Source organism: Rhagoletis pomonella, unplaced genomic scaffold (genome assembly GCF_013731165.1).
Source record: "Rhagoletis pomonella isolate Grant_MI unplaced genomic scaffold, Rhpom_1.0 Rhpom_scaffold_00002, whole genome shotgun sequence".
Taxonomy (NCBI): domain Eukaryota; kingdom Metazoa; phylum Arthropoda; class Insecta; order Diptera; family Tephritidae; genus Rhagoletis; species Rhagoletis pomonella.
In genome coordinates, this window is record NW_023458556.1 from 41,110,632 (window position 1) to 41,136,811 (window position 26,180).

Here is a 26,180-nt window from a genome sequence, read left to right on the forward strand (position 1 = left end):
AAAAAAGAGCCCCTAAATCGAGCAGCGGCACATTCAGTACAGCACGCGTGACCTACCCACTTTCCAAACACTATGCAATGGCCGTAATGCTTAAAGCTAATCGACTCTCAAAAGGTGAAAAAACAATTTTTGTTACTAAGATTTTATTACCATACAAAAAAACGGCGCTAAAGAAAACGCCGTAAACAAAAAATTTTATTTTTGTTGGCAAGAAAAAGTATGTTTTTTATGGTGAGATCATTTCTACCAAAAAATTTTGCACTTTCACGGTGCGAAATTTATTTGGTGTTACACTGAACCCTGTAAAAGGGCATGTTTTTGAATTCTTCTCCTTGTTCAGCTCACGCATTTCATATAATTATCGTTTTAAGCAACGATCTGATTTTCAGGGAAACCATCTCCCCTGACAAAGCTTCAAAGGGCAGAGAATGTGACTTTTTTGCCTTACAAAAGTATGAACTTTTAAGAAACGAACACACAATTTTCTCACCATTTGCCCTTAGTTTAGAATCGTACACGAAAAGACAAAAGGGCAATCAAATTGCGAAATTTTTTGGTAGAAACGAAAACACCAGTAGTTAAAAAAAAAACTAAAGGATAAAAATGTAATTTGTGAAAAACTTTTACACCCCATCTTTCCAAATTGGCGGCGATTTCACAAGCCCCCGGAGCCCCGCAAATATATTGTTAACATTTTTTTAACCTATTTAAAAATATTCAAAGCGATTTATGAACCCTACCAAGAATCGCCAGATAGCCGCATTTGTATACCATTTCCACCCTACTATGCCTACTTTTTAGCAACACATAATTCTTTCCTAGAAATCACATTTCGCATCAAAATCACTTATAGCGTAAAATTAAATGCATACAACAGAAGTAACGGTTAGTGAGAATTCCTTTCCTTATTATGCTACTTTTATTGCACAAATTATCTCTTGTTGCCACAGTGCCACATGGCGTATACGCAACCAGCAATTGTTGATGATGCCTGCTCTCCAAAATAGCGCAGTAAATTACCGGAACTGAAAGAAAATAAATGGAATGAATGAAAATACTTCGACATAAATAAATCACAATTCAGTTTACACTAACTACCCATTGTCAATGGACTGGCAGCAAAAAACTTACTTGCTATGTATGTACATATGTATGTATGTGTATGCTTTGAGAATATTTATTTTGAATTCCGCATTTATTATTGAGTCAGTGATTTGAATTATATCCGTGGTATTTATGATTTACAAGTTGTTGACGGCTGGCTTCCTACGCTGCTACTGCAAAGTCATATTATTGCTTTCTCAAAACAACCGGTGTTGTTGTTGTATGTATGGTAGTACAATGCAAGGCAGTTAGCCTTGTACAAGAAAAGTTATGTTTACAACAACGGCTACAGTTTTCCAGTTGCTGCACGCTAATCAAGGATAATGGTTTTGTTTACAGTCATTGCTATGCCGCTATGTCGCAACAATTATGATGATTTCTGTTCTATTTTGTGTCAAAGTGGATGGCGAATGCGGAGCATTTTCTTTCGACCGTCATCGACAAATGAGTCTGTACTGTCTCGATTGTTCGCTATTCAATTTGTGTGGTTTTTTGTTGATTATTTGCTAGTATGCGGTTGCTGGATGTCTTTGATGCGCTGCTGCTCTGTCAATGCCCGCAGCTCACGTAGCGCCATTGTGTCGACAATTGTTGCTTGAGTTGTACAATCGTTATTTGGCGGGGTGTTAAACTTCTTCTTCTGATCCGATGGCTATTATTTTCTATGAATTTGCTTTTTGTCACTTTTTGATTATCAGAAAGTTTGCTTGAATGCGTTGCTCATAGTTAGAAATTTCTTTGTTCGGCGATTTGTGGCGTTTTTCTTTTTGAAGAGTACTGTTGAAAAAAGTGGCTCATGTAAACTTTTTTATCTTAGCTATTGGTTTTTCATCTGAATATATATTTATGGCATCAGGTAGGTAGATAATTCTATTTGAATACATAGTTTCTGTAAATGGCGGAAAAGAAGAAAATTTAAATATAAATTTTTGTATTAAGTTTTTTTAACCTTTTCGTTTTAATTGGTGCTGTCAGAGCTTAACACTTTTGACGCAGTGTGTAGTTCGCCAGTCAATTCGCTCTGTGACAACTCATGGCAACGGGAAAAACAAAGTGAACCTAAGTCTCTCTCTACCTGGTCTTTTCTGTTGCTGCCACGAGAGGATCCCAAGATAAATAATTTTATGGCTGGAGCTAATATGCGTTCCCAAAAAAGCAGTTTTTCGTGGCAAAATGCACTGGGAGGCCTACCGTGGGAAGACTACTAGAAAACAATTGTGTTTTATTATTTTGGTGTTGGTCGTAAATTGGGCTCGAACTCAGACCCTACGCACTGCTAACCACAGCACCACAGCGGCTCCCTATAAATTACTCTTGAATATATCTGAACGCAAAGAATACCGTAGATGACTGATATTTGATGAGGTGGAATTGAGTTTTCCAATGACTCAACCAAAATAAGCGCTGTTATCTTCACGAGAAGAAAACGTTTTCCAAACATAGTTTTTTATAATATTTTGTATGCAATTTACTTTGAAATTATCTTTATTAAAAAGGGGAAAAAACACCGACTTCATTCTTATGCCCAGACATATTTAGTTTATCAAAACAGTGTTGGAAGAGTTAAAATCGAAATTTCTTCCGAAGTAAGGTAAATATGTTCGCATTTTAAACAGGTCTATGATGAAATGGGATCCCCCATCTGGATCTACACTTCTATGAACACACTCCATATCAGCCAAGCATCAGTGGTATGGTGGAGCAGTCCTCAATTAATAATGTGGGAAGTTTGTTTGCCAAGGTTCAAAGGTTCAAGTTATTGTCTGTAGTACGGGAGTATTCTACACAACGCCGTGCGTAGTTATTGATGCATTGGTATATCCACCATCATTTTGCTCCTTCATACGTGGTTACGGCTTAAAAACTACCTGCAGGTTTAATAAGTGGGCGAGACCTCGATTGCTGGTGGTGTAGATCTAGGCACAATTGTACTTTCAATTCCCCTGACTAGTATGCATCTATTTATCATGTTACGTGAGGCTGAGCGCTGGCTTAAGTCCATGTCTGTGCCCAGGCATTTACGAAGCTTTACTGATGGCTCCTTAAATGACGCTGGGTAAGGATCTGGTCTCTATATCGAAGATAATGGAGATGACCTTCCCTTCTCTCTTGAGAAATATACTTCGACATACCACGCCGAGATATTTGCGATCCTCAAGGCCATGGGTCACGTGGTTGACAGCCAGGCTGCACTTAGCGTATTGGACAGTCCCCTAACGACTACCATACTGGTTCGCCGATACACGGCACTACTAAATTATGTTGGAGAACATTACGAACTTGTCTTACACTGGGTGCCAGCTCAATCGGGACTACCTGGCTATGATCCATTTGGCTGGAGAGGACTAGGATCAAGTATCCCTTGATGCGCAACTGGTTATAGCACTGCCAATTTCCAAGCCATCGCAACCATTGGCGGCAGCTGGATGTACTATATTTCGATCAGCCATAACTGCGAGGCATTGAGCGGCTATAGGTGGACACAACTTATTTTGCCCGCATGCTCTGGAGGTAAATCTAGATACATACCGATATACCTGCGCAAAGCGAATAGGAGAGCAGAAAACTTTTGGAATTGCTGACTGGTCAGTTATAATGTACTATATGAGCTTTACATTATGATGAAAAATAGTGCTACAGAACCAATCTATGCCTGGTATGAGTAACTAACTGGCGTAACTTTGCTAACGAGAAAGGTTATTGTGGAAGTTTTTTGGGCTCAGCGGAAATCGCCAAATAAGTAGAAGAAAACGTTAATAATTTTGCAATAAAATCCTTAATACGCATTCGATCTGCACATAATTTCTCACTTATGGATATGGACAGTTAAAAAAACTTTGGTAAGCTATTACGAAGCCTTGAGCTACATATTTACATACAAACAGAGTATTAATATTTACTTCACTACCCAGAAGTATATTCAATAAAAAGTAAAAGTCATGCTGAATCTATATTTTGGGGTTTTATCGCATCATCCTATTATAATTTTCTTCACTGCTTGCATTGCTGGCGTTGAAGACAATCCATGCCAAGAGCAAGTTATCTGACTGGCCGGCAGCTCAAATGTAAGTCCGGTTAAACTAATCTGCGGTATACGATGGATATATACATACAAATGCATGTATCCAGCTGCTGATTCTAAGCTAAAGCTTAGTTAATATTTTCAAATGTTAGACAGTGTGGGTGGCCCCAAAACTAGTGTTGCCACCCCAAAAATATTCTTCCAAACCACTTGCGAAAAGTTCCTAACTATGACAGACGAAGATACTATGAAATTCGCTAGAAAAGGTTGGCAGAGCGCCGCGACCTTAGAAGCTATTGCTCCTCCTTATTGGATTTAGAGGATGTCTATTAACCCAGGATCCGAGGGAAACTTTAGTATTGAGCCTAAAACGCTGGCTTTCATTACGCTTTCGGTTATTAAATGTTTACCCAAATGTATTTTGCTTTTGCGCGTTTGTTTGGGTCACGTATCCGAGATAAATCCAAGTAAATTTCCAATTTAGTCCATGCATGCAGTGTCCTTCCACAAGTACCGTATTAGTTCTTTAGCTGTTCTTGGAGAAGTTCATATATCCTTTAAAGTGTTTAGGCTATATAATCGTAAAAGTGCTCTGGAAATAAAAAATTTGGTGACTTCTTTTCTTCGAAAAAAAAAATGCAAAAAAATATACTTCACCCAAAAAAAAAAAATATTTTGGTGTAAATATTGTATGAAATGCACAAACACTCACTTTAAACAAACAACCAAGCAAGTGTAAAAAAATCCACGAATAGAAAAATCTCAAAGTGGCAACACTGCTTCAAGACTACGCAAACTTTGTAATCATACAGTTGCTTAAATTAATCATATTTATGCTAATATAAATGTCAAAGCTGCTAACTTTAGAGTATCTTTTGGTTACTGACCGCCACATTTGGGCTTTATCATATCTCCAGGATTAAAAAAGTTTATTTTTTTCTTTTTTCTTTTATCTTTACGAAATACTTTTGTACAAGATAATGCAGGGCTTGTGTGTTTGATGCCATTTTTGCGGAGACGATTTTGAAATGAAATTTGCTGGTTTCGGTTTAAATGTTTGCTGGAAATGATAGGTATGGTTTCTGTTGATGTTTTTCTTTTCGTGCATTGCCTTCTGCACATAAATATATAACTATAAATTTCTGCTTCAAAATAATTTGTACCTTCACATGTATGCATATACGTAGACGTTGTTTTTTTTTGTCTATAAAAAAGTAGTTATATTCAACAATTTTTATGAGCTTGAGGCCGTTTTTAGTGAAAACTTATTGTGGAAAAGCAACAATAATTTGAAAAAATGGTAGAAGTGATAGCTATTTCGGAAATCACCACATTTTCTCATCAGACTTCTTTCAGTAGGATTCGAACCGACGATCACCACTGACTCAGCCAGTTGCCTACGCACTGTGCTAAGTTTGCCTTGTTAATTCTTGTTGCTTATTTCCACTATTTCACTTTGCTAAGCCAACTACAATCAAGCGCAGCTATTCCGCTGCAATTCCCTTGATCATGTGGTTGTTGGTTTTGTTGGTTTTTGTTAATATTTCTATTATAGCTATCACTTCTACCATTTTTTCAAATTATTGTTGCTTTTCCACAATAAGTTTTCACTAAAAACGGCCTCAAACTCATAAAAATTGTTGAATATAATTGTTATAAGGCCATAAAAATAACAAAAACACATAAAAAAGTAGTTTGGCTGGAATTCTGATAATTTACATATTAATTGCCTGCAATTTCAACTACTTTTCCGTAGAATTAATTTTATAATAATTTTTTTTTTTTGAATACTTAGTACAAACTCGTATTTCTTTTAATTCCTGAAAAAAAGTATGCAAATTTTTAAAATATTTTTTCACTTTGACCCGTCAACTTTAGCTAACTGTTATAGTAATTGGTTTTTTTTTTGCATTGCCACGTCTATTTTATGCCTGTTTTTATATATGCAACATCTCGCATTTATGTAAATACTTGCGCGTGAAACATTTTTTGAGGTTCTTAGTTTTCGCAAATGCTATTTGTGGTTTTGCTTGTCTCATTAAAAATTTAATAGCATGTTAAATTGCTGTAATTCATTGATAGGGTTAAGCTTTTGAATGACTGATAAAAACACTTGGTTAGTTTTCGCATATAATTGTATATGGTATTAAATTTGTAACTGGATCAATAAAGTGCATACATGTCGTGGGGTCATGTCACCGTCTATCGTGACATACAGGAAATCAAGAATTCTTTAACTTTAATATAATGCGCGTGTAATAAAATAAATATTTTTTAAAACGAAACAATGGGGAAAAAAACTTTAAAAATTATCGCAAAAATGTATACACACAACATATACAGCTTATATTTTTCATATCCATTTTTTGAGGAAATTAGTATTATTTTTTTTTATTATTTCATTAATTTCGTGTTATCTAATATCGTTTGATTAAAAAAAGAACAAACTTAACAAACAATTATAAAAACTTAAAACAAAAATTAAGCGAGATTCATAGACTGTAATATAGCCAGAATACCAGTTTGACATAATAAAACATAACCAAATATCAGAGAAAATAAGGATGCTGGATATGTTTATGACTCCCTTATATTCTTTGTTCTTTCTGATGACGAAAGTATACCTCGTTCTTTGGAAAAATGGTTTTTGTACCAGACGTAAAGTTAAATAGGAGATTCCTATTAAATTAATAATGGCTATTTTTAGGACTCGCCAAAGACGAACGCTTTTATGACCCCAAATGGTAAGGTACCGAACCGGAGGGATTTTGGGAAATTCGTCAAGTAGTCAAGGATAATTGGAACAATATTTGGAGATGTAGAGATGAAAGAAATTGGCATTTAAAAATTTTGTTAATTTTTGTGCTTCCTTACGATTTCTAATATCAAGTGTTTTCGACGTGAAATGTCATATCTTGCTATTCGAAAGGTTCTATGCAAGCTGTATTAATCAAGGAGTGTTTGACAACTCAATCGGGCTCTCTTTTAAGATACTAAAATTTTTTTAATTTGACATTATACGATGGCTCTTAAGAGGGCAATGCCAAATTCAATAACACTTGGTTAAATACATTTCGGTTCTATGCCATCTAGTTATTCCGCTATAGGCGTTCGAATGATGTAACAAATATTTTTTAAATTTGTTTCAAAACGGCGGCAAGTTTCTGCACTCAAACCATAGTAAAGTGCTTTGTACATATATTACTGCCTACCATTAAAAATTATTATTGCAAAATTTATAGTTTGCACCTTATAACAATTAAGTAAATTAAACAGTGATGTGGGAAGCAATTCACAATGAATCGCATGCGGATTTAAATAAACAAACTATTTACTAAATATTTATATTTAGAAAATTGCAATTAGCAATATGTACTACATACATATATTTACATACATACATGCATACATATGTACATAACTGTGTACCTGCGCGTACAAAATAATCTGTATAAGTAAGTACCACAGTGCAACTGTAAATACGGGCACTTATGCCCGCACCCAAGAACTAAAGCAAATATTTACAACGGCCAAGCGAGAGCACTTTTAAAATTTTTACAAAACCACTTAATGGGTTAATTACGTTTTTACTTTGTTTACACTGAAATACACCAAATTAATTGGTACTTAAACTATGTAGATATGTATGCATGTATGCATTCGATATTTTCAGCGCTCAAACGACGCAAACAGCCAAATTTAATTGATGTGTGGTAAATAAAATTTAATTTATCTGTTGCTTGGATGTTGAAAATTTTACGCACGTAACTTCTTCAATAAGTTCTTTGAGTTGAAAGTAAAATAAAATAGTTTTTATTGCTTTTGTTTTGCATTGTTGTTTCACGTATTAATTAATCGACTTATGGTAGTGTGATTGTCAATTTCAAAGCTGTTTAAAAGTAAATATTCGAAATAATATCAGTCATTCAACGTAATTAACTAAATATTATTTGTTTTACAAATACAATTAAAAAGCCTGGTGTTTTTCGTCGATCTTCTCACTCAAATTAACTGGAAGTTGAGTAAAAATATCTGAAGTGTACAAAATTTTTATTCGAAAATCGTGGTTTTTTGCAGACCTAAAACCTTGCGGATCCGGCCAACTGCGTCACACCATTTTTTAATGTAAATATTTTGGTTAAAATTTTCACCAATATTTGTACCAACAGTTTACGTTCGCGACTTCCAGTGACACTCTTAGCTGCTCTCATTATGGTGTTATGGACGTCAGAAGTATTGTTGCCAGTTTGGTGTTTCTTCTTCTTCTTCTTATTTGGCGCTGTAACTGCCTAAGTGAATTTGGGATTTCTCCTTCTATAAAATTGTTTTTTGCGCACACGTCACATTTGCATGTATTTTCTTGTGTGAACCGATAAAAAAAATGTTTTGCAAATTTCCAATTTTCAGTATTTTGTGAATACTTATATGTATACGGACAACGTACATACATGCATGAGTATGTAAATTTATCTCAAAAGTTAGCCAAACGGATTTAATTTCATAGTAGCCTGGCGTGAGGGAAATAACTACGAAAAGATTAATTGAATTGCCAGCAGGTATGGATGGTTTTTAAATGTTCAAACTTCCGGCATTCACTTACAGTATGCGTGCATATGAGGGGTATCTTTGTACGCATGTACGTAAGTTAGGGTGGTCCAAAAATGCATGTGAAAAAGTAAAATCCGAATTTGCACGCTCTCACTCCCTAGAAAAATTGTACCCTTATTTCTTTATTTTGCAATCAAAAAATACTTAGATGTCGCTCAGAACGCACAAAGTTGTCCATTATATGGTAAAAACAGCTTTTCGTAGAAATGGTATAGAATTCTTGAAAATCAATATTTTTCAATGGGAAAACTCTGTTTCTCTGCAGAAGATTTCCAGTAATAATACGGAATTTTTTATTAAACAAATTTTTCATAGTAACTATATTTTATAGGTCCGCCAAAAACCACCAGAAATGCCTGAAAATCCATTGGGCCAATAAAAAGACAATACTATTAAAAAATAGTTAAATGAAAAATTCGGTGTTGCTATTGAAAGACTCCTGAAGGGAATCAGAGTCTTCCGATCGAAAAATATTGATTTTCAAGAATTCTATACCATTTCTACGAAAAAAGGTTTTGTTCCCAAATAAAATACATGGAAAACTTTGAGCGCTTTAGGCGACCTCGAAATATTTTTTGATTATAAAATAAAAAAATGAGCGTATATATTCTCGGCATTGAACAATCCTAAGGTGTGAGAGCATTCAAATTCCGATTTACTTTTTTGGACTACCCTAATCTAGATACATCCACGCACATATGCCATACGGCATTTGCGTAAAAGTCAAAATTGTAAAGGGAACAAAATTGTCCTCCATTAACTTTGAGTACCAAAACTTTTTTTTTGTTTTTTTTTTTGTAGAATATGAATGCGTCAAAGCCAGACTACATGTTATCGATTCAAATAGAAACGCTTTTCCAGCATGTGAGAATAGTTTCTCCAGGTCGTCCCATTCGAGTGTTGTCAAGTTATGTATGTCGCGCTGAAAAGAAATTTCCGCAGCTCAAGGCGCGAAAACAGCCGATAGTTAGAAACTTGAAAATATGGCTTATACGCCACTGCAAGCTTAGTGAGCTTAATGGTATATTTTCCGAATACTTGGGTTGTTAATCTGCCACACCAAGTTTTTATTAATGCCCTAAAGTTTTTATAGTTTTGCTAGTGTTGCAAAAACTAAGGAGAAAAAATGTTTAATATGTGAAAGTTGCTTTCAGCATTATTGTCGCGTGTGGATGTAAGTGCAGAAAGTTTACGCAGAATGTGTGGCATAGAAATAAATTATGTGCAGCAAAGAAAAGTTAAAACTAATTACCAACAAACCAGCTGAAAGCAATTTTTCACATATTTTCTGCCAGATAAGTCATAGCCAAAACATATTTCCTCGTATGTATTTGCATTAATGTACATATGCCTATGCACTCATGTGTGTTTTCAGAAATCTCTTTGAGGTAAGAAGTTCACATATCTAATTATCTTATCTCCATTCACTACACCGAAACTGATGCTGAGCATTGGCAATGAGAGACAATTTTGCAGTGTTATGATACTGGCGAGACAAGAAACCAAGGCCGAGGCAAGCAGTGAAGAACTGATTTGGAAGAAATTGGTCTGCATATCGAAGAATTATAAGATCCAGATCCACATGACAAATTCGCTGCGTTACAACATCAAGGCGAATGCCACAAATCGGAGGAGAAACTCGGCCAAAAAATTACCTTTATTATTAAAAGCCATCGAGTGAAAACTAAAAAATTTATCGCGTCTGAGTTAGGATAGGTTGTCTGACAAAGCTGAGTTAGTACAAGGTCACGATAGTTCATCGAGTTAAGATAGTCTTTATCACGGTCTTCAAGATAGATAGACGGCTATCGACCAGTTGAGATGAAGTAGCCCGAGGCCATAGATATAAACACAAATACATTCAAATTAGCGAAAACATCCTATTGACTGACCGAATGTGATCCCGCATCTGTGCTTCGAAAAGTCTCTAGCAGCTTGAACAGAACTTGACGTAAGGCAATACAATGCGTATTTACCCAAAATGGACGAAGGAATAGGAGCAGCATATACTGCACCGAACCGAAAATTCCTAGCTCCTTTAAGCTACCAGATCGCAGTATCTATCAAGTCGAGGTCTTTGAAATAAAGAAATAGGCAGAGATACTAACTAAAATAAGCATTTGTATATCGCGGTTTTTTGTTTCTACAAAATATTTAGTTTTTTTCCTCCTCTTCTTAGTATTTGTGCGAAGAGAGCAAAAAGAAGGCAATACTTTGCTGTATGAAAGAAAACGATAATACAAGGGCAGTCGGCGGGTTTTATGACAGTAAGAAAGCTAGAAAAAGGCTAAAACCGCCAAGCTATATTGCGATCCATTACTCTGAAGGAATGAGAGCTGGATATACCAATTCCTTTTCAGGAAATCAAACGAAATTAATGGCAATATTCTTCTCCATTTAATGAATGCCCATGGGGCGTAAACATACCTGGCTACACAAGGGATGTTATCTTCGTCTATAGAAGACCTTTTATAGTCAGCTAGTATAACCTGACCTACTTCATCAATAAAGTATCTTTGCTGTGGCCTACATTCAAATCTTAAAAAGAAAAATAGCTTTATAAGATATCTTTATAAATCCGAGACAAGAAAATTTTAACGAGACTTATGCAAGGCATGCTGCTAAACATGAATGGCTGCCATGATGCGCGTATTCGCTTACTTTATTTAGTTTTCATGAATTGCGTGCATTCCAGAGCAGATGGGCTTTAAGTAAGATCAGCGTGCGACTTGCAGAAGTTGCCACGGTAGTGTGCCATAAGCGGCCAAACGAGCTTCTTTTAGCTAACCAAGCGCCACTTCTCTGCGCTGACAGGAGTCTTGCAAATAATGAGTCTTGAAAAATAATGAGTTGAACTCATTTCAACATTTTCTTCTCAGTTGACAAACTTCTGCTAAGTCAAGGCCTAAGCACTCAGGATCGTATTTCATTAAAACTCGCGAGAAGATTTCTGAGGTTTAACAGCAGCTGAGCGTGGAACTTAATCTTGGGCAAACAATGCTTATCCTAGCAACCAAGAAATCAGAAATTCGTGTGATCAAAAGATGCATGTGAGAAAAGTAAAGTCGAATGATCTCACCCACTAGGATTGTTTCACTTCGAAAAAAAATACGCCTGTTTTTTTCTTTAATAAAAAAATTTTTAAGGTCGCTCTAAAAGCCAAAAATTTCCCATGTATTTTATAGAAATAGCATCCTCGAGAATCAGTATTGTTTAATCCGCAAACACTGCTTCCCTTCAGGAGACCTCAAAAACCTATACCCAATTAAATTTTTTCATAACCAAAATGAAAGGCGACATATATTTAAAAAATAGTCGCAACTGCTAGAAAAGGGTGCTCACAGTTTGATACTAAAACTTTCTCAAAATATAGACGGCTACACCCAATGTGGAACGAATTGTGAACAACCCAATAGGAACCATTTGCATTTATAGATCCGTTCAATTCAATAACTCGTGGTAGTATGCAGCGCAAAAGCAGTAAATAATCCTTATTAAAATTTTACATTTCACCTACACACAGGGCTATTCACCTCATTCAATTTACACTGGCCATTCCCTGGCAGTGTGCAAATTAATAATTAAAAGCATTAAATTGGAAAATGCAAAAGTGCAATCATGGCTTCATTATTAGTCGACTGTCAAATATCAAACCAATTCGATTGCTAATTACTCGACCTGCATTAGAAGGATGAGATAATTTACTGAGAATCGCCCAATTACAAACACGTTGTGTGAATTTGAATGGAATTGAAATGCGGTTGATAGGTGAATGAATTGGAAATTTGAGTTTTGCACCAGCTGTGAAATGAGATAGCGAATAATTAGTTTAAGGCGATTTGTACGTTGTGCATTTTAATGTAGTATTTGTGCATAAATGCGTAAATTTATAATGTGTGTACGTCGTAAATAGGTCTGAGCATTACAGTGATGTTCAAAAGAGCAATGCGGACATAAAAATAGAACTCGTGTATGGGCATATCACAGGAACCTTTGATTTTCGACATTTGAAAAAAAAATTAAATTTTGGCACCTCATCTAACAGATTTCATCTTGTTCTTTGAACCTTGAGACATAAGTAAAAAAATTAGCTCGGTAATGTAAAAAAAAAGAATAGTAAAAAACTATACAAATTATAAATAACACATGACTAAAAAAAATTGATGAGTGGTTATTTTGACTAGATTAGTTGTTCCATAATGTTTTTAGGGTCGCTGAAAACTAATCTGAAGTCCGCTTTGCTCAATCACGTCCAATTTTTTTTCTAGCCTCAAAAAACATAGCAAAGGTTAGGTTAGAAAAAAACTCTGACGTATCAGATCAAAATGGACTTTAGATTCGTGTTCAGTGACCCCAAAAACACATGAAACATCTAGTCTGGTTAAATTAACTTGTCATTTAGTTTTTTGTGGTCCTGTGTATCTAATTGATTAAAATTTGAAATCTTTCGCCTCGATAACTAGCTTAAAATTTGTTTATATACTTAACGATTTATGAACACATTAAACAAATGTCGAACAATCAGTTTCTAGCACAAAACTCTATCCACCTGGCGATAAAAAGTGTGCCAGCGGAAAAATAAATTTTCTTCTTGCTGTTTATTTCAGGTACTAAATTTCGAATACTCATAAGTCTGGTGCTATTATATGCACACATTCAACTCAGGTGTCATTTTCAAGAAGTAGAATATTAAATAATACCATTTTCAAAAATAAAACAATAAAAAATACATGAAAAGTTAGGAGAACTTAGTTAAATTTTAATAACATAATCTATCAACGGTACACCTACGTGTGCTATATTTTTATAATACAAATAGATTTAAGATTATTAGCAAAAAAATATCAGTGCTCAAAAATATTCGGTAAAGCAAATACACCGTTCAAAAGAAAAAAACAGTGCTCAGTGACGACTTTGACTCACTGGTATTTTAGCTAGTTTTGGGATTCGGGTATTGTTTCAGATCGGATAAAACACTACAATAATTCTTATTATAACATATTTTCTTCTGAAAAATACCCAACACATATATTGACCATATATTTACGAAACTATACATAACCATTAAATTCAAAAGTTCCCGATATATGCCCATATACCTGGATAACACAAACCACTAAGGGCCAATTTCACAGTGCGTTTCTTAGAGAAGTACTTTTGATGTACTTCTAGGAATCTGCATAGCATACCCCAAGTTGGCATACTAGAAGACGCAGTAGATGTAGGCAATCCTTTTTGAAATCAAAACTTTATAGTTTTCATACAAATTGGTCTTAAAACAATTATTTTTCATTTACTTGCAGGCATATTTTGAAGAACTAAGAAGATTTCAATTTGAAGTATGTAATAATGAAAAAACTAACTTGTAAGAATATAAAACGAACAACAAAAATGGCGAAAGAGACAAAATTCAAAACCAAGCCACAAGTGCAACGAACAGATTCAAATAACTAGGCACAGAAATTTCCATAAGACATTTGGGGAACCGCCTTTTGTATGAATATATGCAAAAAATAACAAAACATTTATTCCATTGCTTACAAACCGCAACCAAGTCAGAACAAAAACAAAACAAATATAGCGTAAGCTACCACGCGCTTCGCCATTGTTGCCGTTAAAGACATTTTTGCCCAGGCAAATTGAGCGCGTAAAACAACGGCGTGCAAGCGGAAGAACTGTCCTTATTCGATAGATTGTGACAAAATATGACTGCTGCACAGCTGGCACAACAACATAACTCAACATACGCAAGTCTTGTAACCGACACGGAAGTCGCAGCCACGATTATGGCCCCCATACAGCAAACGGGTAATTTAAATTCCACATTTACGACAGCGTTCTATAGCAGTGGAGCTACGCCGACATCGACATCGATACCGACTACAGCGATAGCAGCTTTCTACCCGCGTGATGATGTTGGCGGCAGTAGCGGTGATGATGCTTTGGAGTGGAGCGACAGCGCTGCAACAATTGCTGGCAGTTATAGTGGCCTAAGTGCGGCTATGTTAGCGGCTATAGATAGCACGAATGACTACAATGACACACAATTGTTCGATCAGAACTCGAGCGATTATTATGACTATCTGCCGCCCTGTGAATCCTTCGATATAGTCTCCAACTGGTCATATTGGAATGTGACTTGTGATAACCCGCTGGAATATGGCATGCCTTTATATGGGTATTTTATGCCCTTTCTGTTGATCATTACGGTTGCTGCGAATTCGCTGATAGTGTTGGTATTGAGCAAGAAACATTTGGCGACGCCAACGAATTTCGTGCTAATGGGTAAGTGTTGTAAAAGCAAAATAGTTTTGTTATTTTAATAATAATTTCAAACAAAAAACGCTGTTAAGTTTTCGCCTTTAAGTTTTTAATGAGAATGAGAAAGACGCGATATTGTTTTGAGCAGAAAATAATCAGTAGCATTTAACTTTTTTTAGGCATTCTAAAAGATTAAAATGCACTTTTTTCCTTACAACTTTCCCGCAAAATTCCGAAAAACACTGGGCAACACTGATATTGGTGCGGCAAGAATCCGTAAGTAAAGAGTTTCCATCAGCCGAGGTCAAAATGTAAAAAAAAAAGATTTTTTTTGCAATATTTGAGAAGCCCTATCAAAGAAACAAAAACTTATAGAACCTTCCACTTAGCCCTAAATTAAGGTTTGAACTTTCGAATACAATCCTTGATCTGACGGTCACTTAAAGTCATTTATTGCACAGCAAAAACTGATTTTGGAACAATTTGTTTGTTTTCAATAGCATAATTTTCCAGTATTTTTTATTGTTTAATAAATGATTATAAGTGACTATCTGGTCAAGGTGCAAAGCTCTAGATTTAGTTGCAGCGCGAGTAGAAGGTTCTATCACCTTTTGTTTCTTTGCAATTTTTTTACACTTTGACATCGTTTTTCTCAAAATCTGGAGCTTTCCATCAGCTCCACTGCACTTACAGATTCTGAATCAGCACCAAAAAGCCTACCAAAAACAGCTTTAATATTTGGTGCACCAAAATTTTTTTCCCATTTCTGTTTGCCTGACGAAAAAATCCTAAAAAATCCTGAAGTGTGCCGAAAAATACCGGAACGAATTTTAAAAGCAACAAAAAATTTCAAATATTCCCTACAAATCCTGAAAAATATAACAAAAAAGTTACGAAAAATCTCAGAAAATCTTTACAAATCCGTAAAAAAAAGTAAAAATAATGAGAAATATACCGAAAAGTACGCTTGGAAGTAGGGTGACCAGACGTGCTGATTTATCAGAATATGTCCTGATGTCAGGGTCGAATTAAAGTAACCTGACTGGTTTTTCATTTTTCCTGATTTTTACAAAGCTGATCCTTTATAAACTGTTTTACCGCGTAAGCATATCGTTAGGTGTTTTTTTTTTTGTACATTGTTCACATAATAACATCCCTGCAAAACTCGAATGACCGAAACTACAATACACGAAGAAAATTTTTCGGTGGTCACTAACACATAAATAGAGAACCCCTGTGTCAAGGTACAACTGGTTTGTTGCCACAACAGTGGCGAATGAAGATACCATAAGATATCTATTGAGTTGTATCCTTAGCATGCTACCTATTGTAGTTAAAGAAGGTGAGCGGCTTTTGTTGGTGACCTTGAAAAAGATTTTCACATCGTCGCTTGCAATTGCCTATATCCCACAACTCTCAACTGAGAACTGTCAATTCTTACCATTGAGCGTAAAAACAATCATTTCAAAACTCAAGTCTCATGGAAAAGAAAGTGATTGTGCTAACATTCAAAAAATACAGTGTCCTGTCCTGTCATCTGGTCACCCTACTTGGCACGGTGGGCAGGAAGCGAAGATAGGTTGCATAAAAATGTCGACAAAATCTGAAAGCAGGGTTGTATTTGTTGATATCTTAAGGTTAAGAATCCGCTTAAATTGAAATCCTAGCTGCTCCTGTTTTAAAGATATCCACATTTTATATACTTCTGATAGGATATATTTGCAAAAGAGGAAGGCGTACTTCTCGATAATTAGAGCATATTTATACGAAAAGAAATCTCATACAAATCTGTTCCCCTTTTTTAACTCACTAAAACGGATCAAATCAATGTGAAACATTTTCATTTTTTCCTACCGAAAGAATAATTGATCGAGATTTATTGGGCGCTACCGGTATACAACTTAGATAAAACACCACAATTACCTTTTTCTGTAGCGTGAACTTTCTCATTACAAACACTTTCAATATCGCAATATATGTATGTATGTATACAATATTGTATGCTATATAATACGGTAGTAATTTTTTATTAAAGGTTTGTTGCTATAAGCAAGTAGCGCAGGCAAGTCGCACTGCGCTTGTGCAAGAAATAAAAATGCTCTAACTTATTCCAATGGTACTCCTCATAATAAGTAAATAAATTCAAAGCTTGTATGAGATTTATTTTGGTATTTATGTACTCTTCTGTCAGGAAATAATGACTATTGTACATCCATAACACAAATGCGATCATAAAGAAAATCGCATGAAAGTATGCGCTTTGTGTGTAGGGCTGCCAGACGTCCCGGTTTTCCCGGACATGTCCCGGTTTTAGACTATTTGTCCCGATGTCCCGGTCCAACCTTAAAATGTCCCGGGTTTCATTTAAGTGTCCCGGTTTTCGATTTGATTGCACAAATTTTGCTTAAAAATGACTACGCTGAGAGAAAAAACGCGTTGTAATATTAAGAAAAATTTTATGAATTTACTCGGGGAAATAACGCATAGTAAACATGAATATTTTTTATTTGATTATCGTTTTGAAATGTTCGTACTTAAAAACAATACTTTCATACCACGCACACGTGGTGTTGAATCAAACTGAACATTTGAATGCACATTTACATGTCTGGCTGTAGCTGAGTGCACGAAGATGCTTGCCACAATTTGCTAATTTCCAGAGCGTCAGGGTTCAAATCTCATTACAGACAGCATGGAATTTAAATAAATTTTTTTTTTAACTTAATTATGAAAAAGCATCCGTTAAGTGCAAAGCGCTTCATTTTAATATTGGCGTATTTCAATTGAATATTTCTATACTAAATACTAAAATTTGTATACTTAAATTATTACGAGTTGGGTTGGTGCTCTTTCATATGCGATTTTTTTTTTAAATGTAGCACGTTTTGCATAAGCAATAGTTGATGATTAATATAAGTATGTACCTAAAAACGTTAAAATGACATGCACAGAGTTTTACAATTATAGCAAAAGCCAGAAGTTTTGAAACAAGCTCACAGCAACGAAACAATTGACTGATATTTTAATGTTACCTTGTATTTATTTATTTTTTTTCGTGAAACCTAGATTACTTATAAGTACCGTGCCGTACAAAATTATTGGCTCGGAGACACTTTCATCTGATCACAATTTCTAATCAGATCTTTTAGAAAAATGTTTAAAATGTAGCTTTTGAGCCAATTAGTAAAGTGCAAGTCTGAAGTTACCAGAAAACTTCGTTGATTTTTTGCAATTATTTATTTTTTGCTGACAGTGTCTTCCACATACAAAAAAATGTCGAACATAGTTTGTATGGAAGAAACTCTCAGTAAAAACAATACCAAATATATTGCCTCGTTCAAAGCCATGAGCAAAATCGTGAATACATGGTTTTCCGCAAAACAAGCGGATCTTAGTAATTTTGATAAAAATCTTAACGAACTCCGCACAGCTTTGAAAAGTACTGGAATTTCTCAAACTGTCAAGATCCATTTTATCCTTAAACATTTGAAGCAATCTATTTCTGAATAACGATGGTTTAGGATTATGGTCCGAGCAGGCCGGGAAGTCAGTTCATAGGGAATTCATTAAATTCTGGGATAGATTCAAAATAAATATGATTGATAAACCAACTTTTGTAAGTCGCCTGAAGAAAACTGTAATGACATTTTCATTCCAGCATATATAAAAACTTAACTAAATAATAAAATATTTATATACTAAAATGTGTGACTATATTATATGGTAAGCCAACAAAAAAATAAAAGGAAACAAAAAACAAATATAAAAAAATAAAGCAAGAAAAAAATATAAAAAAATAAAACCAAAAAAAGAACAAAGAGGTGCAAAGTAAGTTGCCTCTACGTGGTGCGCCTTGGAAACGATTGAAACCGGCTAAAAACTTATATTTTCACATAATATATATACACACATTTACTCACACATACATTGTTGAATATTTATTGCAAAAGGATGTTTTTCTCTTTCGCAAAAGTCGGTCCTATCATAACTATGTAAAATGTTGATATCTTTAAAACAGGAGCAGCTAGGATTTCAATTCAAAGGGATTCTTAACCTAAAAATATCAACAAATACAACCCTGCTTTCAGTTTTTGTCGACATTTTTATGCAACCTATCTTTGCTTCCTGCCCACCGTGTTGGAAGGATCCCGAAAAGTTAAAAGAAATCTTACACAATCCCCCAAAAAAATACTAAAAAATTCATCTAAAACTTCAATGGAATCCGAAAAATTGCAAGAGAACAGTATTGGTGACTTACGTTTTTTTATATTAGTTTTTGGCCTAATAACAATTTATATTCCACAATTTTATCAAGCCGTTTTATTTAAAACACATATGGTAGATATTATAGATGCCTTTTCGGAGATCACCACACCCTGGTCACATTTCTTCATCGAGTTTTCTGGTATTCGAGCCAGCAGCTCCGGCTTACAGAGCCAATGGTCTAGACGTAAACTAGATGAAAACGTTTGATGAGGAGCTGTGGTGAAATCCGGAATACATATATATAGCAGCTGTAATTTCTACCTTATGTAAATTATTGTTATTTTTCCACAAAAAAATTTCATTAAAAACAACCCCAAGCTCAATAAAATTGTTGGACATAAATATAATAATTTAAAAATAATAATTTAGAAATAATAATTTAATTAATAATATATAATTTTCTGAAAAATTCCGTAAAACTCTGAAAAATCTCTTAAAATTACATAAATATCCCCCAAAAAAAAATAAGCGCGTTAAAATCCAGAAAAGTGACGAACTACTAGCAACGGTTCTCGAAAAAAAATCCTGAAAACTAGAATTCGAAAAACCACGAAAAATGCAGATAAATCTTGAAAACTCTCAAAAAAATACGCGAAAGCCTTCAAAAATCTGGAAAATAAATAGACTTTATTTTTAGAAATTAGAGGTTATTCGAAAAACTATTACATAAGAAGTCTGAGATCAATTGGAAAAGCCTCAGACGTTGCGAGTATACCGTCGACTTTTAAATACAGTTGTAGACAAAATTTTAGTCGCACCATATTTAGACAAGTTCTAATATAAAATTTTTGATGTTATTTTATTTTTTTTTGTTTTTTATCAAAAAATATATATTGTTCATTCTATGACAAAACCCGTGTAAATCGAAGTTTCAGACTTAGTGCAATATTAAAAAACAATCAACAAACTTTCGTAAAAATTTCGAGCCTTTTTAATACATTATATATATATTTTTTTTTTGAGCGACAAATTCGTCAAAATTTTTACTTCAAATCTGATAATTCTTTAATTTTTCCAGAAGTTTTCATTTTGTATGTAAAACGAAATAAAGAAGGGTGCCATTATGTTGATATATTAAGGGCCACCCTAATGTGCATACATATATACTTGCTTATATGCACTTTCATATATGTACATACATATCCACACTGATATTTGTCTTCATATACACACATATGGGTAATACAAAGTTATTTGAATGCCTGATCCTTGATGTAAACACGCACGAAAGCAACGACAACATTAATTTCAATATTAAGTATACGCCTTGGTGGCGCAATGTCGCATTGTGGCGTCAGCAAGAGGAGGCGCCAGAGGCGGCATGCATGCGTTGTGAAATGTAAACAGTAAACAAATTTCTAAGTGACAGCACATACACATAGCTCTACACAAACATATTGCAAGTGTAAACACATATTAAAATGAAATCGATATTATTGGCAATTTAGGTAGCAGCAGCAGCTGTTGGTCCCACAGTCGGCCCTTCATCTTATTTAATGCCCTTGCATCCGCCATTTCATACGCTGCTGGATCATTTTCATTTATGTAGGTTTTCTATGAAAATATGAATTTGAAATTATACCCATCTTTAATTAGATTTCGGCGCGTAGGCGTGTGAAAAATGACAAATGGCTTTATTAAACTACTACATATTCGTGTGAAATGCCGCAGATTTGTTATGCCTGTGACATGTTTGAAGTTTCGGCCATACTGACATAGGCAACAACAGCGTGAAACAAGAGCAAGGAAAAGTTTGTATTTTTTTGTGAAAATTTATTACTTTAGTAGAGAGCCCTAATTATGGAGCGGATATATTAGAACGCATTAGCTCCTGCCGCGACGGTAGGGAGCCGTAGGAGGAACATGCTCGTCGACTACACTTTTGAAAGGAAGTATATTATACGAATAATTAGAACTGATATCAGGTTACTCTATGCTTGACCAGATTGATGACGTTTTCATGTACACGAATAGGCGTGACCACAGAGTCAGAATGTCGGTTTTGCTTTGAAGACGATGAGACTTTAGAAGAAATTCAAAATCTTAGTCAGATTTATAGGCTAAAGATTTCGTTTGGCATACATATTTTAATATCTATTGAACATACCTTCTGCATAAGATAATCAAACTCGACATCTTCAAAGAAGTGGCAACCATCTGCAAAATATTTTCAAACTAAAACCTTCTTATTTAGTCTGACATTCAAATTGCGATGCATATTTCATTTCTCTAATGGGCTCAATTTAAGTTTATTTTGATTTCTAAAACAGGTGGCAATCTCTCTACGTATATTTCAGAAATAAAGCCTTTTGAAACCCATTTCGATTGACACCCATCTTTTAATAATTCATCTAACTTATTAAATAATTTGAATGACACTTTTTAAACATCTGGCAACCCTTTTTAAAGACTTCTCGAAAGTAGTTTCAACCTTAAAGCTTTTTAAATGTTCTCCATCTGACATTGTGATACATAATTTAATTAACTGATAATTTAAGTAGAACTTGGTTTTTCAAATATGCCGCAACTCCTTGAATATGGTTCAGAAAGAAAGCCTTTAACAAATTTCGATTTATACCAATATTTTAAAAATTAATTTAACTTATTAAATAATTAAAATTAAACTTTTTAAACTCTCTAAACACCTCAAAAATATTCTAAGTATTCAAACTAAAGGTTTCCTAACACTCTTTCGTTTGATGTATTTGTATGCTTCATTGTGTATAAGTTAACTAAATTCGAGTTTTAAAATAGGTGGCAACCGCCTTCAAAATATTTCCAAACTAGAACCTACTTAAACCGCTGTCATCTTACACCCATATTTTAATAAATATTTCACTTATCGAATTTGCTAAATTGAAATTGAATTTGACTTTTGAAACAGGTGGAAACCCTGCTACATGCAGTAAACAATAACAATTTTTTAAAACTATTTCCAATGATACTCATATTGTTCTAATTTATTTAACTTTTTAAATAATTGGACTTAAATTTTTTAAAAGAAGGCAACTCTTTTCAAAAAAGTAAAACCTTTTTGCACATCTACAGCCCTAACCCTTAAATTTAACACCTTAATGACCAACTTATGAATGAACAAAAATTTGTGTCCAGCTTTTACGTGATCAAAAATTCATGTCCAAGTTTTTTGAGTTATCAAATTTGATGCCCCGTTTTCAAGTGGCCGCAAATTTATGTGCAGTTTAAAACTAATAACATTTTATGTCTAATTTGTGCTCAGCTTAGCTATCAAAATGTTGTGTTTTGTTTTCGAAATTTATTTAAAATTTTTGTATGGCCATATTTATGGCCAGTTTTTGGAAAAATAAATTTATGTCCAGTTTCTGATTTACCAAATTTTGTATCGACTTTTTAAAATACCACAAATTTATGTTCAGTCTAAAATTGATAAATATGTATGTCTAGTTTTTAAAATGTATGCCGATTATTAAGCCCATCAAAAATTTGTGCTTTTTAGATTTAATTACCAAAATTTATGTCCAGTCTTTATGCTACCTAATTTTTGTAGCATGTTTTAAGTCCCCCAAATTTATGTCAAATTTTTGTGCTACCAAGTTTTATGTCCAGTTTTTAAGTCACCGATTAAAGCTATCAGAATGTTATGTTTCGTTTTCGAAATATAGTTTCATTTTTAATGTGGCCGTATTTATGTATGTCCAGTTTTTGAAAAACCAAATTTATGTCCAGTTTCTGATTTACCATCCTGATTTATATCCAGTTTTTAACTTACCACAAATTTATGTCCAGCTTAAAATTGATAAATATTTATGTCTAGTATTTAAAATGTATGCCCATATTAAACCCACCAAAATTTTATGTTTGGCTTTTTAGATTTATATCCAGTTTTTATGTGACCAAAATTTATGTACAGTTCTTATATTGCTTAACTTATGTAACAGGTTTTAGGTCCCCAAAATTTATGTCAAATTTTTATTCTACTAAGTTTTATGCCCAGTTTTAAGTGGCTAAAATTTTTTTCCTAGTTTTTTTTAACTTGTAAAAAGATTCAATATACCAAAATTTTAAGTTTAGTTTTTAAAATATATTCCCAGTTTTCATGTGACCATTTCCAATTTTTAAGAAACCATATCCAAATTTAAAATACCAAACTGTATTTCAAGCATTTCAATTACTAGTAACTTTACGTTTTATTTATTATTCCCAAAATTTCATGTCTAGTTTTTAATATGTATGCGCCGTCTTTAAATGCCAGAAAATTTATCTCCAGTTTGAAATTGATAAAATTTTATGATTATTTTTTTTTTTAATTTCACTTAATTTTATAAACTACAAATATTCAAGTTTTAGGTCACCAAAACTTATGTGTGCTTTTTAAATTTTGCATACTTGATGGACAGTTTTTAGATGATCGAAAATGTTTGTCCAGCTTAAATTTTTAGTTTCTAAAATTTATGTCCATTTCGAAACTAACTATCAAAAATGTATATTACTTTTTGTAGTACATGCTCAGTTGTTTTTTGACAACAGTTTATGTCCAATTTTTAAATTACCACGACTTGTTAGATTTTTCTACAAAAACGTGTTTTTTGTGGAAAATGATGGCACACTTACCTTGGACAGTGCATTATCGCCGGTTTTGCATACAAAAAAATATTTCATTGCGAAATTGTATTTAAATGAAAACTTGAAAAATATACTAAAAAAAAGTCAAATCACCACTCGTTCTCATATAACCGCAGCACCATACACAGCCAGCTAACACGTTTACTTAATTAAATATTGCCGTGGAATATTTGCGTACAGCATTCTGCAAGAATATACATATATATCAATGTATATATATATAACAATTTTAGAACGAATTTCGATTGTGCCAATAAAAATTGTAAAATTAGAATTCTCGTTTAGCAAATCATCTTCATCTTAAAGTCAATGTGATCCATTTTTCATTTGCCGGCACATTTTCACTGTTTAATGTTGGCATTTTGAACTATGTTAAAAAATCGTAAATTTTCAAAAATTACAAAATTGTTGCGAAATATATTCTGCTATATATATTTTTTAATTTGGTGGCACACTTTTCAAATTTCGCAGATATGTTGTATTTGGTGCCAACTTTAATTACCCACTAGTATTTGTCAGATTTACCCATATATGTAATACTCCTATATTGGCAGTATGAGCTAGTACCGTCTGAAAACACTACAGTACAGATATATCAATAAACACGTACGAAAGAAAATGAACACATAAGTTTATAAACAGACATGTACACAATACATTGACAAAAACGGTACTAGACTGTCTCGCTTTGATTTCGGAATGCTTACACATTGAGAAGTTAGCTTACTGCCAATATAGAAGTATTACATATATGGATTTACGTAGCATGCTCGGCAAAAGCAAATTTACACTAATAAAATATGAACTAAGCAAGAAGGCATAGGAAAGGCACTAGAAATATGCACAGTCATGCAAGTGGAGAGCATGCATTAAAATGATTAAGCATTTACTCTTGTAATTAAAATTCACACTTGTGATTAAAATTCATACATTTTCAAGAGAATGTACTCGGAAACCCCCATTAAACTATTTGCAATTTGAAGAGGTACTACTTAGAAGCACTTTTCACGCTGTGCTGCTCTCAGTTACTAGAGAGAGTTGTGGTATATAAAATGTGCTATTAAAATAAAACGAAACAAGTCTTTAATGAATGATGTGCTGTGGTGTGCAAACAAAACCAGCTGCACAAAATTTGCGATGAAATTTTCAAGCGGTAAAGTTAAAATGTAGAAAGTTTCATAAGGGTTTAACTTAAAAAACAAATGCGGTTTGTTGCCTACAAATTTCCTATCTCTCTAAAGCTAATTGGCATAAACTGGCATACATTTCTTTATGGCCATATATGAAAATGTAATGAGTGGTTTTCGCGCAACCAAATTTTGTAGCCAGATTGCATACTCTTTAACACACACACACACACACACATGTGCACAGTTAAGTAGTGGAGCACACACTTTCAGATTCAGCAATCAGCTCAGCACAAATTGCCAATCGCTCTTTATGTGTATGTAAATGATGGTATCACGTTTCCTTGCTATCCATAATATACATAAAACAAATGCACATATCGCACACCATCCTTCAAAAGAGGAACAGCTCAAAAATAAGATCTGAAAATACGATTGCTTGTGGATAGTACAGATTCAATACAATTAATACAAAAACAGGTATAACAGTAGTTTTATAATTATAGAATATAATTATGAATAAAAAGATACTTACATTAATTGTAGATAAATCCTACGAATCCATTTGTGAAAAAAAAATCGAACTAAATTTTTTGAGTAGTGCCTCGCTTGAAGATGGTGTGCAATATGTATTCATTGTACATACATCAAACTAAATTAACAGCTTATCATGGAATGGCTGATTTTTTTTATTACGTACTTGTTGTTGTTGTTAATATTATTAGCGCTCCATTCGCACCGCAACCGACTATATTCCGAAGTTGAAACCTATTTCAGACAACTTTAGCCCTTCCGTTCTCTTCATATGGCGTTCTGCAGGGCGTATGAGTGTTATGTAAATCATTATACGCCCCGCTCGTTTGTTCAGTTTTCGCGATTTGTGACTTTTACTAGGAACCTTTTGATAAAGCAGATCTCCTTGTTGAAGGAATCAAAAAGTCCCCTTCTTCCCAAGAGAACTGGTTTTAGTTAGGCTTCTTTGTGTAGAAGTTATCGTGAACAAGTCAACGTTGCAAGCCTCTCTCAGGACTGCAGTTTGCTTGACCATAGATATTGAAGAGAAGTCTATTCTAGTTAGAAGCGAACGGTTTTTTTCACTGAACGGTTTTAAATCTGGACACTTAAGGTTAAACAAATTTTGTTCTCAAAAACTCTGCTTGAAGGGCAGATAGATTTCAAAAGCTAATGTC

The 26,180-nt window shown here is 33.9% G+C and overlaps 1 protein-coding gene across 1 annotated transcript in view; it reads left to right on the top strand.

The window, feature by feature from the left end:
* Positions 1-14,201: 14,201 nt before the first annotated feature.
* The window catches only part of LOC118734659 (sex peptide receptor), a gene marked incomplete at its 3' end in the record, with an annotated part of 23,581 nt that continues 11,602 nt past the window's right edge, over positions 14,202-26,180 (top strand). The window contains 1 exon segment of the mRNA XM_036464366.1: positions 14,202-15,019. Within this exon segment, the coding sequence (XP_036320259.1) occupies positions 14,440-15,019 (580 nt within the window).